Genomic DNA, 15,982 nt, shown 5'->3' on the forward strand with positions numbered 1-15,982 from the left:
CCCAGCTTGCGGCTAGGGAAAGGGGCTAGCTGTGGAGGCACAGGGCAGGTTTTCAAGTTTGGTTTTTTAAAGTGGGCACAGATAAATGATTAAGTAGCCCCCCACCCGCAGCAGATCCCTTTCAAAGGCACCGCTAGCATGCACTGCTTTTGACTGCTGAGCCAAAGAAACCCAAAGTTAATGTGTTACAGAGATTACCCGGCACCACCAGCGAATGTGGGGAAGACCATCAAAGGACCTTTGTCCTCTAACAACAATCATTCCTATTCAAGCATCACTCCCCAGCCCAGCCCTTTGCCTACTTTTTTCCGTTTCCACAGCCATTACAGGCCTCTGCCATAGCACAGAAAACAGATATTTCCCTCAGTGCTTCTCAGTCTAACCTACCTCGCAGGGTTGTTGTGGGGACTAAATAAGGAGGGAAACACGGATGCCACCTTGAGCTGTCAGGTGTTGTTGACTCAAGTAGGACCTTCCACTCTCACAGACACAGCCCTTTTCTGTTTTCTTTCTCCATCTGATACTTAACATTCCATGCCTACTAAACATGCTCAGATTGGGCTAGGATTTTGGGGTGGGGTGTGGGCTCCTTGTCTTTTGTTTTAATAATAGCCTTTTGGACTTCCATAATCCCAAGAGCACACTATTATTAGTTAAATAATAATTTATTTATAGCCCAGCCATCTGAGTGGCTCCCAACAGAATATTAATGATGATGATGATGATGATAATTAATAATAATAATAATAATAATACTAAAGCAATCAAACATCAAACATTAAAAACTTCCCTAAACAGGGCTGCCTTCAGGTGTCTTCTAAAAGTCAGATAGTTGTTTATTTCCTTGACATCTGATGGGAGGGCATTCCACAGGGCAGGCGCCACCACTGAGAAGGCCCTCTGCTTGGCTCCCTGTGGCTTCACTTCTCGCAGTGAGGGAACCGCCAGAAGGCCCCCGGAGCTGGACCTCAGTGTCCGGGCTGGACGATGGGGGGGAGGAGATGCTCCTTCAGGTATACTGAGCCGAGGTCGTTTAGGGCTTCAGAGGCCAGCACCAACACTTGTGTTCAGAAACGTATTGGGATCCAATGCAGGTCTTTCAGGACCAGTGCTATATGTTCTCTTGAGAAACCCTCTTGCTCTCAACTGCTGTTGGCACTCAACACACAAGTTCACTATTAGGAGGGTGCCTTTTTAAATTTTTTAATTTGCAAGGCTAGATAGAAGTCACGTTTTCTTGATGCAAAAAAATGTGGGCTACCGAGATGCACAAACTTATCATTATCATCATGATCCAGAGTATAACAACCTCGGCTAAGGCCTCCGCAAGGAATGATCCTACCCTAAAAGGACAGTCTTCAGGGGAGGAAATGTGTGTTCTCTGGCTCCACAGCGGCCAACAGCGGCCACCCCTTCTCCCGTCCTACCTGGTCGAATGAACACTTTTTCCACTGACAGCATGGCTGCGATTGGAAGCATCAAGTCTTCGCAGCCTAGAGAGGCAGCCTTTATGACAGCACAAGTCAGGTTCGGAGGCAGGGGGAACCGCACCATGAACTCCCCCAGTTTGGTCACGTAGCCTCTCCTAAATTTTGGGAAGAGAGAGAAGATGGGTGGCGGGGGAAAAGGAATGAGGGTTAATCTGCAAATCTGGTTATCCTTCCGTTAGCCAAACATTAAGCCCTAGGCGTGTGATCCCATTTCACAAAGCGACATCAGAGCCGTCACGTGACCCACTGCATAAAGTAGCAAAATGACATCAGAGAAGTCAAAGCTCCGCCCACTTCTGCCCCAATCGTAATTTTATTTATTTACTCTACTACTGAGTTGCAACCCCCTCCCACCATATTCTTGGGAGCAGAAGAAATTACTAGCAGAAAGAACTTTTAAGTCTGGAAGCAGACACATACTGTATATCAGGGCCTCCTATCTTTTTACACCTGAGAGCACATTTGTATTTTTTTGTTAGAGGGGGATTTTCCACTGGTGGCAGATGACAGAGACTGTGACACCATGAGACTGGTGTAAAACCAAATTAAATAAAGGTTTATTACAAAACAACAAACAGCAAAGCTTGTGGGTGTTTTTTTTCTGCAGGCAGAGTTCAAACTACAGCTTTTCTCCTTCTGTAGTCATGACCAGCTGCAACCAATCTGCCCAAAGCTCCCATAAACAGTTCTTAAAGGTACAAACATATTTACTGTTTCTATGCAGAATGATTCCCAACATTTCTGAGCAAGTGCACCACTCCCTCTGGTCATTTCTCACCCGCCCCCCACTCCTCCAGATCCCAATCCCAACCCACACACAACCCACCCCCATCCCAACACACACACAATTCGCTTCACCAAGAGATCTGGGTAACAGTCGTCAGATTCAGCAAAATGAAACCGAGCTGTGAAAAGTGCATTGGAGCTGAAAGAGGAAGTGGGAAAGAGAGTCACTCTTCCAACTTCCTCCTTCAGCTCTATGAACTACAGTGGTGCCCCGCAAGACGAATGCCTCGCAAGACGGAAAACTCGCTAGACGAAAGGGTTTTCCGTTTTGGAGGTGCTTCGCAAAACGAATCTCCTATGGGCTTGCTTCGCAAGACGAAAATGTATTGCGAGTTCCTGCGGGGTTTTTTCCCTTTCCCCCCCCTTTTTCTAAGCCGCTAAGCCGCTTATCAGCTGATCCGCTAAGCTGCTAAGCCGCTAAAAGCCGCTAATAGCGCTAATCTGCTAATCCGTTATTGGGCTTGCTTCACAAGATGAAAAAACCACTAGACAAAGAGAATCACAGAACGGATTCTTTTCGTCTTGCGAGGCACCACTGTATTAAAAGGGGGGGGGAATAACCACACTCACCACCCCACAACTAAAGGGACACTTGAGCAGGGTGGGGGTGCCCAAAGGCTTCCTGGGTGGCAGAGGAAGACTTCACGGGTGCTATTGCACCATCCAGGTGGCCCCTGTACAAAATATGCTCTGTTTTAATCTACTGTTGTTGTTTCAATAATAATAATAATAATAATAATAATAATAATAATTTATTATTTATACCCCGCCCATCTGGCTGGGTTCCCCCAGCCATTCTGGGCGGCTCCCAACAGATAAATATTTTTATTGATTTTTAATTTCAAGCCACACGGGGAATAAGAGCTTAGTAGTTTTTTCAAAAAGAAGAAGAAAATATCAGCTGATGGCTGTAATATGAGATGTTCCAGTAAATAGTTCTATGTGTCAATGGAGAGTGAAAACCGGCAATCTCTTGTTTTTACTGATTTGTAAGGTGCATGGGAGGTAAACATAATTTAAGAAAATTACAGGGAAAATAAATGTACAGTGTGTACACAGGTGCTTAAACTTACCGGTCAATAGCGCTGCATTGATAAAGCTCCTTGAGAGCTTCCAGAATACGTCTCTCTTCTGGGCGATCCAAATAAGGAAACCTAAACAGAAAATAGGGGGAATCGAGTCACCAAAGGTTGTGGGATTCCTTAAAAAGAAGTGAAGCAACAAGATCGCCAACCCTCTTCCCTTCCCCAGCCCCGCAACTCCCCGTTCAGCTTGTTGGGCAGGATGGGCACCTGATGACATCGTGGATAGCAAGGCACTTCAAGGTCAGGATGACAGACGTCAAGCTGGTTCGCCTGATCTCCGGAACCATGTGGTCGGGCATACACTGCTCCCAGAATTCCTTGCTGTACACCCGGTAGCACTTCCCAGAAGATGTCCGTCCGGCTCGGCCAGCTCGCTGCATTGCTTCGCTCCTGAAAAGAGGATCATTAACTAACGATTATCAATATATTGGCGGCTAACTAAATAACTTAGGCTTCAAATATGTGAAAGACCGCCTCCTTCCCCACAGGCCCTCTCAAGTGTTAAGCTCAGCAGAGGGGCCCTCTTGGCAGCAACAGAAAATTATTGTTTTGACTGCAGGCAATGCACAGCCCCACGCTACCGTATTTTTCGCTCTATAAGACGCACCAGACCATAAGACGCACCTAGTTTTTGGAGGATGAAAACAAGGGAAAAAATATTCTGAATCCCAGAAGCCAGAACAGCAAGAGGGATAGCTGCACAGCAATCCGTCTCGCTATTCTGGCTTCTGGGATAGCTGCACAGCCTGCATTCACTCCATAAGACGTACACACATTTCCCCTTACTTTTTAGGAGGGAAAAAGTGAGTCTTATAGAGCAAAAAATATGGTACTTCAAAGAACAGAATTTCGAAAGAGAAAACAACAGGGTTCCCTTTCCGTGTAAAACATGGGTAGGCAAACAAAGGCCCGGGAGCCGGATCCTGCCCAATCGCCTTCTAAATCTAGCCCGCGGATGGTCCAGGAATTAGCATGTTTTTACATGAGTAGAATGTGTGCTTTTATTTAAAATGCATCTTTGGGTTATTTGTGGGGCATAGGAATTCATACATTATTATTTTTTGCAAAATATAGTCCGGCCTCCCACAAGGTCTGAGGGACAGTGGACCGGCCCCCTGCTGAAAAAGTTTGCTGACCCCTGGTGTAAAACAAAAGGGTCCCCTCCTTGGCCAAGGGTTTTAAGCAAAGGGTGGGTGGGTGTCTGACAGGGGCTCAGCAGTTGCAAGATTCCTGCCACTGACCAGAGGGTTGGATTGCATGACCTCAGAGATCCCGTCCAAAATTCTACAAAGCCAGGATAAAATGGAATGCAGGTCAAATGAACAGAGTTATATGTGTGATGTTAAATTAGTAACTAGCAGCAACATAAAGTCTAAAAAACTCATTTTTAAAAATCAAGGCAGTTGTAAAATCAGGGGTTAAGATCAGCACAGTTTCGAAAGGTTCCCATCCACCGTGCCCCCGCTTAGCTTTGCAAACGTGCTGGCAGTTTTACCGCCGAATGAAAATTTTGATCATGGTACCTTAAGAGGTGTGTCTAAATGCATAGTTAGCAGACCCACAACTTTCCAAAATATATAACAAATACAAATATATAATAATATGTTGGTAATAATAGTTACTACCAACTAAAAACCTGAACCTGAATTTGCTTATTTCCTCCGCCCTCCCAACCCATTTTCCTTTCGTGTCGTGCCTTTTTAGATTGTAAGCCTGCTGGCAGGGGCCATCTTAAAAAAGATGGCTCTGGGAGCCTTCCTTTTGGCTGAAGAGCAGAATTATAACAAATAAACTATTATTAGCTGTAGCAGCCTGTGGAGAAATTACAGGTTTTATAAGAAATGCTGTTTCCTCTAAAATGGGGGGGGGGGGGAGAAACCCCACAGCACCTCAAACTTACTTGGAAATGGGGACAACCTCCAGCGTGTCCAAGCCCACTCTCGGGTTGTGGTTTAACTGCTTCACAAACCCGCTGTCCACCACGTACCTTAAAGAGAAGCTCAAATGTGATCCATGCATTCAACCATCACAGCAGGCCTAATTTCACATTGGCCCCTTAAACCAGCAGTGGGGCACCTTTTGCGGCCTGAAGCCCGAATTCCCTCGTGGGCCTGCTTTTTGGGGTGGGGCCACATGTCACTAGTGGGTGGAGTCAGAGGCGAGCGGAGAAATAGAAGCGACTCTTAATTCTGTGCAGTAGGGACCTATCTGTACCATATACATCTAAAGCGGTATCCTGCCACTTTAAACTCCCGTGGCTTCTTCCCCCAAAGAATCCTGGGAGCTGTAGTTTGTTGAGGGCGCCAAGAGTTGTTAGGAGACCCCATCCCAGAATGGTTTAACAAACGATCCCTCTTCCCTGGGAACTCTTTATTTATTTACTTGCAAATTTATAACCAGGGACGCGGGTGGCGCTGTGGGTTAAACCACAGAGCCTAGGACTTGCCAATCAGAAGGTCGGTGGTTCAAATCCCCGCGACGGGTTGCGCTCCCATTGCTCGGTCCCTGCTCCTGCCAACCTAGCAGTTCGAAAGCACATCAAAGTGCAAGTAGATAAATAGGTACCGCTCCAGTGGGAAGGTAAACGGCATTTCTGTGCACTGCTCTGGTTCGCCAGAAGCGGCTTAGTCATGCTGGCCACATGACCCGGAAGCTGTACTCCGGCTCCCTCGCCCAGTAAAGCAAGATGAGCGCCGCAACCCCAGAGTCGGCCACGACTGGACCTAATGGTCAGGGGTCCCTTTACCTTTACTTTTAAATTTATAACCCATGCTTTCGTAAAATGCGACAGCCAGTGTGGTATAGTTAAGAGTCCTGGGCTACGGGTCCGAATCCCCACTTAGCCATGAACCTCACTGAGAGAACGTGGGCCAGTCATGGTCTCTCAGCATAACCTGCCTCACAGGGTTGTTATGTGAATAAAATGGTGAAGAAAGAATCATGTGAGCTCGTAAGCGGGCGGTATTAATTTTGGCCAAGTCACCCACCCCTCTGTTCTCAGGCCTCTGCCTCATTCTCCTGGTCAAAAAATACCCAGAACAGCTAACCTGATTCCATCAATTGTCAGAGAAGTTGCGGCAATATTTGTGGCCACCACACACTTTCTGATTCCTGGAGGAGGAGGGAGGAATATTCTCCTTTGTTGATCTGGAGGGGGAAAAGAGAGGTAGAGACCTTGAAACAGACGTCTGTCATTAGTTCTTCAAATGGGGTCATGGGAAGGAGAAATGAGGCTCTGCCTTTTTGCCCAGTCAACCTGGGTTTCAGCAAGGCACTGCCTGGACAGCTCCGAGTCCTAAGGACTAGCGACTTGGTTTGTTGGCTGGCTGGTTTGTAATGAAAGTTGAGGTTCTCACAAAGCAGAACTCAGACTCACCTGTTGGCATGGAGCCATATAATGGCAATATGAGCAAGCCTTCAACAGAGCGATCCCTTACATCAAATTGGTAATCGATGGACTCTGCCTTTTGGAAAAGCAACTCGCAGGTTTTCTCAATCTCGGACTGACCTAAAAACAGAACAAAAAGAAACAAGGAGGTCTTTTGAGGGGGGCAGAGGGAAGGCTCCAAAATTGCAAGCCTGTTTTTCAAAAAATTGTCTAGCTTTGGCCAGATTCTGCTCTGCATTTGCAGCTACAGGGAACCAGGCAGAGGGCCTTCTCGGTAGTGGTGCCCACCCGGTGGAACGCCCTATCAGATGTCAAGGAAATAAGCAACTACAGTGGTACCTCGGGTTAAGTACTTAATTCGTTCCGGAGGTCCGTTCTTAACCTGAAACTGTTCTTAACCTGAAGAACCACTTTAGCTAATGGGGCCTCCCGCTGCTGCCGCCGCACCACCAGACCACGATTTCTGTTCTCATCCTGAAGCAAAGTTCTTAACCCGAGGTACTATTTCTGGGTTAACGGAGTCTGTAACCTGAAGCGTCTGTAACCTGAAGCGTCTGTAACCCGAGGTACCACTGTATCCAACTTTTAAAAGACATCTGAAGGCAGCCCTGTTTAGGGAAGTTTTTAATGTTTAATACTGTATTGTGTTTTTAATATTTGATTGGGAGCTGCCCAGAGTGGCTGGGGAAACCCAGCCAGATGGGCAGGGTATAAATAATTTATTATTATTATTATTATTATTATTATTATTATTATTATTATATACACTCACTGCTGAAACGCAAGGGGCTCCATATGCATTGACCCCCCCCTGGCTTCTGAAGATGCACTTGTTTAAGCAGACACTCCTCTTGATCCCCTAACCTGGAGTCACCTGTTTTAATTCCTGTGCTGTTCTTTACAGGATAATTTTATTGTGTATTTTAAATATGGATGTTTATATCTGAATGCCTGTGTAATGGGGTTTGTTTGGGGTTTTTTTGCATGTTGCAAGCTGCTTATTTTTAGTCTTTTTCAGCATTAAGCTGTGCATGCTAATAAATAATGGGCTGTATTCCGCACTAATCAAACTCAAGAGGAGACCCATTGAAATTGATTGACTAATGGAGGAAAATCTGCTTTCATGAGTCTACTCCGAGAAAAACTTAAGTCAGCTACAACGCAATAATATAAATAATAAAATTATAATATTCTGCTGCAGAGTGCAAAACCCAGGTCACTCAAGAGAATCCGATGCACTCATCGTCTGATGAGAGCCTGCTAGAACCCAGGTGCGCTTTTATTAATATCGTAATTTCACCATCAAAAGTGGTTATTCTGCATGGGAAATGCTCACCTGTTAGAAAAACCAGGATGTCTCCAGCTGAGCCGCTCAAGTGGATATCCAAGGTGACTTTTACAGTCTGAAACAAGCAACATTAATAAGATTAGGACTGGCTGAAAATAGATTCCCCTTTTCATGCAAAGCGTTTCCCTTCACACACACATGTACTCACAGACTTCCTCTGCTGTAAAAACCAATGTGGGGAAAGCTACACTTTGCCACCTGAGGCTTCAGGCTATGGGAAACCCACGCTTCCTTCACAGGCTCAGAAATGCTCTCCAGCAGCCTGGGGGAGCCCACAGACCCAACAGGAGCTGCTGAGAATTCAAAACCTGTTCCTAGCTGTATAGGCTCCACCCCTTGATCTGCAAAGCCCCACCCCCAAGTTCTATTTTTCAGCCACACCCCATCATAACTTAGAAGAGATGGAGAAATAATGCATTCATTGACACTTCAGAAGTCCTGGGATGCATCCTGCATTCACCAAGGCCACATTCACACATCTGCAGCTGTATATTATCACTTTAAAAGAGTCATAAAAAGGTCAAGGTAAAGGGACCCCTGACAATTAAGTCCAGTCGTGAACGACTCTGGGGTTGCAGCGCTCATCTCGCTTTACTGGCCGAGGAAGCCAGCGTACAGCTTCCAGGTCATGTGGCCAGCATGACTAAGCCACTTCTGGCAAACCAGAGCAGCGCACGGAAACGCCGTTTACCTTCCCACCAGAGAGGTACCTATTTATCTACTTGCACTTTGACGTGCTTTTGAACTGCTAGGTTGGCAGGAGCAGGGACCGAGCAACGGGAGCTCACCCCGTTGCGGGGATTCGAACCACCGACCTTCTGATCGGCAAGCCCAAGGCTCAGTGGCTTAACCCACAGCGCCACCCGCGTCCCAAGAGTCATAGCTTTCCCCAAATAATTTTGGGAGCTGTAATTTGTTAAGGGTGCTGAAAGTTGTTAGGAAACCCCTATTCCCCACATAGAGCTACAATTTTATTTATTAAGTTCCCAGGGTGGTTTAACAACCAATCCCTCTTCAGAGAGAACTCTGGGAATTGTAGTTCTGTGAGAGCCTCCTAACAACTCTCAGCACCCGTAGCAAACTACAGCTCCCAGAATTCTTTAGGAGAAGCCATGACTCTTTAAAGTGGTATCATAGTGTTTTAGATATACCAAGTCAGTGCAGGAAATGGCAAAAAGCCTTTGTAGGTCTAGCCATTTTCCTTGGTGACCCCGTGGAGGACCATAATGCAGCGGTAAAACACTGAAAAGTTTAAAAGGTTAAAAAAAAGGTTTTAAAAATCATTAGAATGAAGAGTAAAACCTGTATAGGTAAACACTGAGAACGGCTGTTGAGCTCCCTTTGAAACTGATTTACAATTCTTGGGTCCCCAGAGAATAAAACAACACTAAAATGGGCCTTGCCCCCTGATAAATTAGATAGCGGCTGAACCAACACCACCACTATCACACAGAAAGAAAAACAAACAAACCCCAGTTAAACCATTAAAAGAGCCTGCGGAGCTCAGCCAAGAACGACCTTTCTCGACGCCACCTTGGCTGGAAGTCCAGAGGCCCATAATGAAGAAAATGATGATGAGATGTGATTTTAATCCGCTTCCAGAAAAGATTAACAGGCAAGGTGGGAGCAGCCAGAGGTTGTTAAGGCATTGGAAAGGTGCTTTCCTCACCAGAACTGAACACAGAAAACAGCCATACCAGGTCAGAAAACAGCTCCATTTTGCTCAAGGTTGTCTACACTGCCTGCCAGTGGCCCTCCAGACAGCAGGACGTTCCCAGTCCCTACCTGGAGATGCTGGGGTTGAACCTGGGACCTTTCCGCAAGCGAGGCCGGCGCTGCTTACTGCTGAGCCACAGACCTTCCCAATGCTATCAGCAAGTACTGTATTTTTCGCTCCATAGGACGCACTTTTCCCCCTCCAAAAATTAAGCGGAAATGTGTGTGTGTCCTATGGAGCGAATGCAGGCTCCTTGGCTTCAGCGATAGCAACGCGAAGCCTCCAAAGCGCAGAGGGAGCGCTCCCTCCAGGCTTCAGGGATAGCTGCCTGAAGCCTTTGGAGCGCAGCAGGACCTCGCGCTGCGCTCCAAAGGCTTCGGGTTCCTTTTGCTGAAGCCGGGAGAGCAAGACTCTCCTGGCTTCAGCAGAGAGGGAGAGCTGCGCAGCGCCCCGTCAGCAAAGTGGGAGGAGAAATGGAAGGGGCTCCGTTTCTCCTGCCGCTTCGCTGAAGGGGCGCTGAGCAGAGAGGGGGAGAATTTTTTCCCTTGTTCTCCCCCTCTAAAACAAGGTGCGTCCTATGGTCAGGTGCGTCCTATAAAGCGAAAAATACGTTACCTCTGTAACATATGCAGAGCTGTCAGCATCCCTCGGGCCCACCAGACCACAGAACCTCTCCTCCACCGGATAGTTCCTTCCAGGAATGTCCACCACTGGGCAGTGATTGAAGAATTCAGAGAACTTGTCCGTGTCCAGTGTGGCCGACATCACCACCACTTTCAAGGGCCTTTTTCTCTCTGGCGGCTTCTTCCCTTGAAACATTTGCTTCAGCAGGCCAAACAGGATATCCTGGAAGCGGGAGGGGAGCCAAGCATCTAGTCATCATTAAATTCCCAGGGATGAAATAAGAGGGTCTTTCAAGCCTTCTTCCACCCAGACACACAAAAAACCCACAGCCTGCTGGATCAGGCCAATGGCCCATCTAGTCCAGCCTCCTGTTCTCACAGTGGCCAACCATTTGTCCACAGGGAACCCTCAAGCAGGATTTGAGCACAACAGCACTCTCTACCCTCTTGTGGGCTCCAGTAAGTGGCATTTGGAAGCACTGCTGCCTCCAGCCGTAGAGGCACAACATAGCTATTGTGGCTAGTAGCCACCGAAGGCTTTTGCCTCCGTCAATTTGTAAAGTCGTCTTTTAAAACCGTACAAGTTGGTGGACATCACTGTCTCCTGGGGAAGCGAATTCCACAGTTTAACTGAGCACTACGTGAAGAAGCAATTTATTTTCCTCTATCCTGAATCTTTCATCTGCATTGGATGTCCACGAGGTCTACAGGGAACCAGGCAGAGGGCCTTCTCGGTGGTGGCACCCGCCCTGTGGAACACCCTCCCACCAGATGTCAAAGAGAACAACAACTACCAGACTTTTAGAAGACATCTGAAGGCAGCCCTCTTTAGGGAAGCTTTTAATGTTTGATGCATTACTGTATTTTAATATTTTGTTGGAAACTGCCCAGAGTGGCTGGGGAAGCCCAGCCAGATGGGCGGAGTATAAATAATAAATTATTATTATTATTATTATTATTATTATTATTATTATTATTATTATGACTACTACTGCTACTGTTAGGGAGAAAAACTTTTCTCTAGCCACACTCTCCATGCATAATTTTACAAACGCCTATCATGCTTGCCTTTTCCCCAATCTAAAAAGTCCCAAATGCTTTTACCTGTCTCCCTAGGGGAGTTGCTCCCTCACTTGGATCATTTTGGGTGCCATTTTCAGGCCCTTTTCCAACTCTACAATGTCCTTTTTTTGGAGGTGAGGCATCCAGAACTGTACATAGTGTCCCAATCTGTACACTTGCTTCCCCTGCCTAGTCTCCTGAAGGCGATTTCTAGGCGACCAAGCAAGCATCTCTTTATAAGCCCATTCTGGCTTAGTTACTCACCGTGCTCAGACTCCGCTCGTGAGCTTCGTCAAGAATGACGATGCTGTATTTGGTGAGATGTGGATCTGCCAGTATCTGCCGCAAGAAGCAGCCGTCCGTCATGTATCGGATGGAAGTATCCTGTGCGGTTTCAAGATCAGGCATTTGGTTAGAGCACATGCGGAGAAGCTTTCTCAACCCGAGGGCCGCATCGCTTCTGCGGGCACCGCATGCCAGTAGAGGGCGGGGCCAGAGGCAAAAGTGGGCGGAGCAACAAATGTACACAGTTGTCAGGGCCTGGCTGGATGCCGAAGCATAGGGATCCCCTAGCGAAGCCGCAGAGGAAGAAGGCTTGGACCCAGAAGATTGGTGGTAGGACACAGAAGAAAGATCAGAAGAGGGAGAAAACTAGAGGGCGGAAGACACAGGAGGCTTGAAGAAGAGCCTGAGGCAGGGAGGCCTCCAAGGACATGACTGGGTGCAGAGGGACACACTTGGAGCTCAGAATCTGAAGGAGAGGACAGACGCTGCAACAGCTTCACAACCGCTTCCTGATCCCTCTGCCTTGAGCTCCCCTCCCCCTTTGACTCAGAGGTGGCGGGGGATACGAGATAAAGTTTGATAAGACTGATTCCGACTCGTACCTCCGAGACACATTCATCAAAGCGAACCTGATACCCCACGATGCTCCCTAAAGGGCAGTCCATCTCCTCCGCCACCCTCTGAGCCACGGACGTGGCAGCCACTCGCCGCGGTTGTGTCACGCCAATCGCCCCGTGCTTGGCAAAACCTACAAAAGGGAGCAGAAGGACTTATGAAGTTGCACAGGAAGAGGAAAGAGACTGACTGGACTAACAACCCTTAAAAAAAAGAAAAAGCAGCAATTCATTATTTTATGTGGAATTGTCAGGATAAAGGACACAGACCCCTCTGGACAGAGAGACATGTGTAATCCATATACAGTGGTATCTCGGGTCAAGTACTTAATTCGTTCTGGAGGTCTGTTCTTAACCTGAAACTGTTCTTAACTTGAAGCACCACTTTAGCTAATGGGGCCTCCTGCTGCTGCTGCGCCGCCGGAGCACGATTTCTGTTCTCATCCTGAAGCAAAGTTCTTAGCCCGAGGTACTATTTCTGGGTTAGCAGAGTCTGTAACCTGAAGCGTATGTAACCTGAAGCGTATGTAACCCGAGGTACCACTGTATTTTGCTCTATAACTCCCATTGGTTCCAGGAGGCACAGCCATGCTGCCTGGGGCTAATGGGATTGATATTCCAAAATGCAATAAAGGGAAAATAAATATAGTCACTACTTTTACCATATAGAAAAATATATGGTTACCTTCTTCAAATAAGTATTTTGGAAGCTGGGTGGTTTTACCACTGCCTGTTTCGCCCGTCACTACAATAAATGAGTTATCTCGAACGGCCTCAACTAATTTCTTCCGGTATCTGCAGATTGGCAGAGAGGCAAAACCCAGATCATCCCTCCTTTCTCCTTGGTGCAATTTGGATTTTCGTTTCATCTGTACAACACAGCAGGGCTAAAGAGAGAGATATAAACACGCCATGATCAATGATGCAACTCCAGATGTCACCTGAAGGCCACAATTCTAAACAGACTTATTTGGGAGTAAGTCCCACTGAGCACAGGAGTACGAAGAGCTGTTTGTTTGTCTGCTGTTTATTACATTTATACCCCACCTTTCCTCCACAGAGCTCAAGCATGCTGAGTGGGGAAGTGGCTCCTGCTAGATGTGTTTGTCAACAAGCTCAGAATCAGCTCAGTAAAAAAGAAAAAAGGGAGGCAGCCTTACACACAACCTCTAGCAGGAAGTGGCCTGATACAAATAGTTCACCAGAAGCAATGAGGAACTGACAACCCTCCAGATCTTAAAAGGTAAAGGGACCCCTGACCATTAGGCGACACTAATCTTGCTTTATTGGTCGAAGGAGCCGGCATACAGCTTCCGGGTCATGTGGCCAGCATGACTAAGCCGCTTCTGGCGAACCAGAGCAGCGCACGGAAACGCCGTTTACCTTCCCGCCAAAGTGGTACCTATTTATCTACTTGCATTTTGACGTGCTTTCGAACTGCTAGGTTGGCAGGAGCAGGGACCGAGCAACGGGAGCTCACCCCGTCGCAGGGATTCAAACCGCCGACCTTCTGATCGGCAAGTCCTAGGCTCTGTGGTTTAACCCACAGCGCCACCCGCGTCCCCCCAGATCTTACTGGGATACAGTTCCTTTTCCCCTCGGCCACTGACCGTGCTGGCTGAGGCTGATGGGAGCTGGAGTCCAGCAACATCTGGAGCACCGCAGCTTCCACACACCTGCTCTGACTGGCAGCAGTTGCCTTAAGAGTCTCAGCTCGAGAAAGTCTGTCCCAGCCACGTCCGACCTGATCCGTTTTATAAAAAAAAGGCAGATATTGAACCTGGGACTTTTAATAATTGCAATAACCCGCCCTTCACCATAAGGTCCCAGGGCGGATTACACAATATTGGCAACACTTTTAAATCACAAAATGTGGCTCCTAAATATAGAACATCTCCAGTGTTCTATATTCAGCAAAAGCCCCCCTTCCCATACCATTGAAGAGGGGAGAAACAGGAGCCCCCCCACCTTCTCCCTCCCTGAGCTCACACACCTTCTGCAGGTAGAAAACCACGTGGCCCGGCTAGAGGCGACTCTTCCCCCCTTGTTTTTCCTCTCCCAACTCAAAATCAGCAGGGAAGCGGCGCGCGCCTATGACGTTGCCGTCCTCCCTGCACAAGCCACGCCCACCGCACCGAGCCACGCCCACCGCTTCACTTTCTTGCATCTTCCTGCTGGGACGTTAGCGGAGCCGCGGCTCTTGCGTGCTCGGCAATTGCACTTGCTTTGCAAGAATGGCCAGGCAACCCGTAATATCCTGTTGGGATTTTGAATATCCTCTGCCCTTACTAGGATCTGCTTTGCACGCAGAAGATGCCCGGTTCAATCCCACCGGCATCATCAGGCTGGAGTTGGGATGCTCCCAGTCTGGAGACTCTGCCGGATTTACATAGCCCAGGGCCTCGTTATAATCTCTTGCCAAATTATTATTTTTTTAGAAGACTATTTTGTTGTTGTTTAGTCGTGTCCGCCTCTTCGTGACCCCCTGGACCAGAGCACGCCAGGCACTTCTGTCTTCCACTGCCTCCCGCAGTTTGGTCAAACTCATGCTGGTAGCTTCGAGAACACTGTCCAACCATCTCGTCCTCTGTCGTCCCCTTCTCCTTGTGCCCTCCATCTTTCCCAACATCAGGGTCTCTTCCAGAGAGTCTTTTCTTCTCATGACGTGGCCAAAGTCTTGGAGCCTCAGCTTCAGGATCTGTCCTTCCAGTGAGCACTCAGGGCTGATTTCCTTCAGAATAGATTGGTTTGGTCTTCTTGCAGTCCATGGGACTCTCAAGAGTCTCCTCCAGCACCAGAATTCAAAAGCATCAATTCTTTGGCGATCAACCTTCTTGATGGTCCAGCTCTCACTTCCATACATCACTACTGGGAAAACCATAGCTTTAACTATACTATTCTAGAGTATACTATACTAACTAGACTATTTTACAAAGTTCTAAAATGCTCTGTTTACTTTTGTAAACTTACTGAAAGTTATAAATTTATCAACGATATTTTCATCAATGCTAAAATTTCAGTGAGGTTCTACTTCTGTTGAATAGGTAAACATAACATGAGGACGAAGTCTTACTTATCATGATGCTATTAAATTGGGTCCTCCCAAAGTCTCCAAACTGCCTTAATCCCGGGCTGCCTGGAGAGAGGTGCTGCCAGATAGTGTAGACAGTATTGAGCTAGATGGATGTCATGATAATGTAACTCTGTTTAAAGTAGTTTCCTGTGTTCCTGTTTAAATCAGCTTTTAATGCAGAACCGCTCAGTCGGTAGAGCATGAGACTCTGAATTTCAGGGTTGTGGTTTCGAGCGTCACCATTGGGCAAAAGATTCCTGCATTCAAGGGGTTTGGACTAGACGACCCTCGTGGCCCCTTCAATACAGTGGTGCCTCGCAAGACGAAAAGTGTTGTGTATTGAGTCAAAGGATTTTATATCTGTATTATTATTGTCTGTATTTGCATTAGGGTAAAGTAACTGCCTTTTGGTTCCAGAGGGTACAGCTACTATTGGTTCATTTAAGCTGCTGTATTTGGATCCTCTGTCTTATTGGTTTCCTCCAAAAGGCAGGACTGTGATTGCCTGATA

At 47.2% G+C, this 15,982-nt stretch overlaps 1 protein-coding gene and 1 long non-coding RNA gene across 3 annotated transcripts in view; one reads left to right on the plus strand and one right to left on the minus strand.

The window, feature by feature from the left end:
* The window catches only part of DHX40 (DEAH-box helicase 40), a 25,674-nt gene extending 11,175 nt beyond the window's left edge, over positions 1-14,499 (minus strand). For both annotated transcript variants that reach the window (XM_083479886.1, XM_083479885.1), the window contains exons 1-12: positions 14,392-14,499; positions 13,084-13,285; positions 12,387-12,532; positions 11,764-11,883; positions 10,430-10,660; positions 8,086-8,152; positions 6,738-6,869; positions 6,409-6,508; positions 5,262-5,348; positions 3,569-3,751; positions 3,350-3,430; positions 1,428-1,585 (exon numbers count right to left, since the gene is read on the minus strand). In XM_083479886.1, coding sequence (XP_083336012.1) covers positions 1,428-1,585; positions 3,350-3,430; positions 3,569-3,751; positions 5,262-5,348; positions 6,409-6,508; positions 6,738-6,869; positions 8,086-8,152; positions 10,430-10,660; positions 11,764-11,883; positions 12,387-12,532; positions 13,084-13,267 — 1,489 coding nt within the window. In that variant the 5' untranslated portion in view covers positions 13,268-13,285; positions 14,392-14,499. The remainder of the gene's footprint in view (positions 1-1,427; positions 1,586-3,349; positions 3,431-3,568; positions 3,752-5,261; positions 5,349-6,408; positions 6,509-6,737; positions 6,870-8,085; positions 8,153-10,429; positions 10,661-11,763; positions 11,884-12,386; positions 12,533-13,083; positions 13,286-14,391) is intronic.
* The window catches only part of LOC310695551, a 197,695-nt gene that overhangs the window by 75,216 nt on the left and 106,497 nt on the right, over positions 1-15,982 (plus strand). The window lies entirely within an intron of this gene.

The sequence above is a fragment of the Podarcis liolepis genome (genome assembly GCF_965112155.1).
Source record: "Podarcis liolepis genome assembly, chromosome: 16".
NCBI lineage: Eukaryota > Metazoa > Chordata > Lepidosauria > Squamata > Lacertidae > Podarcis > Podarcis liolepis.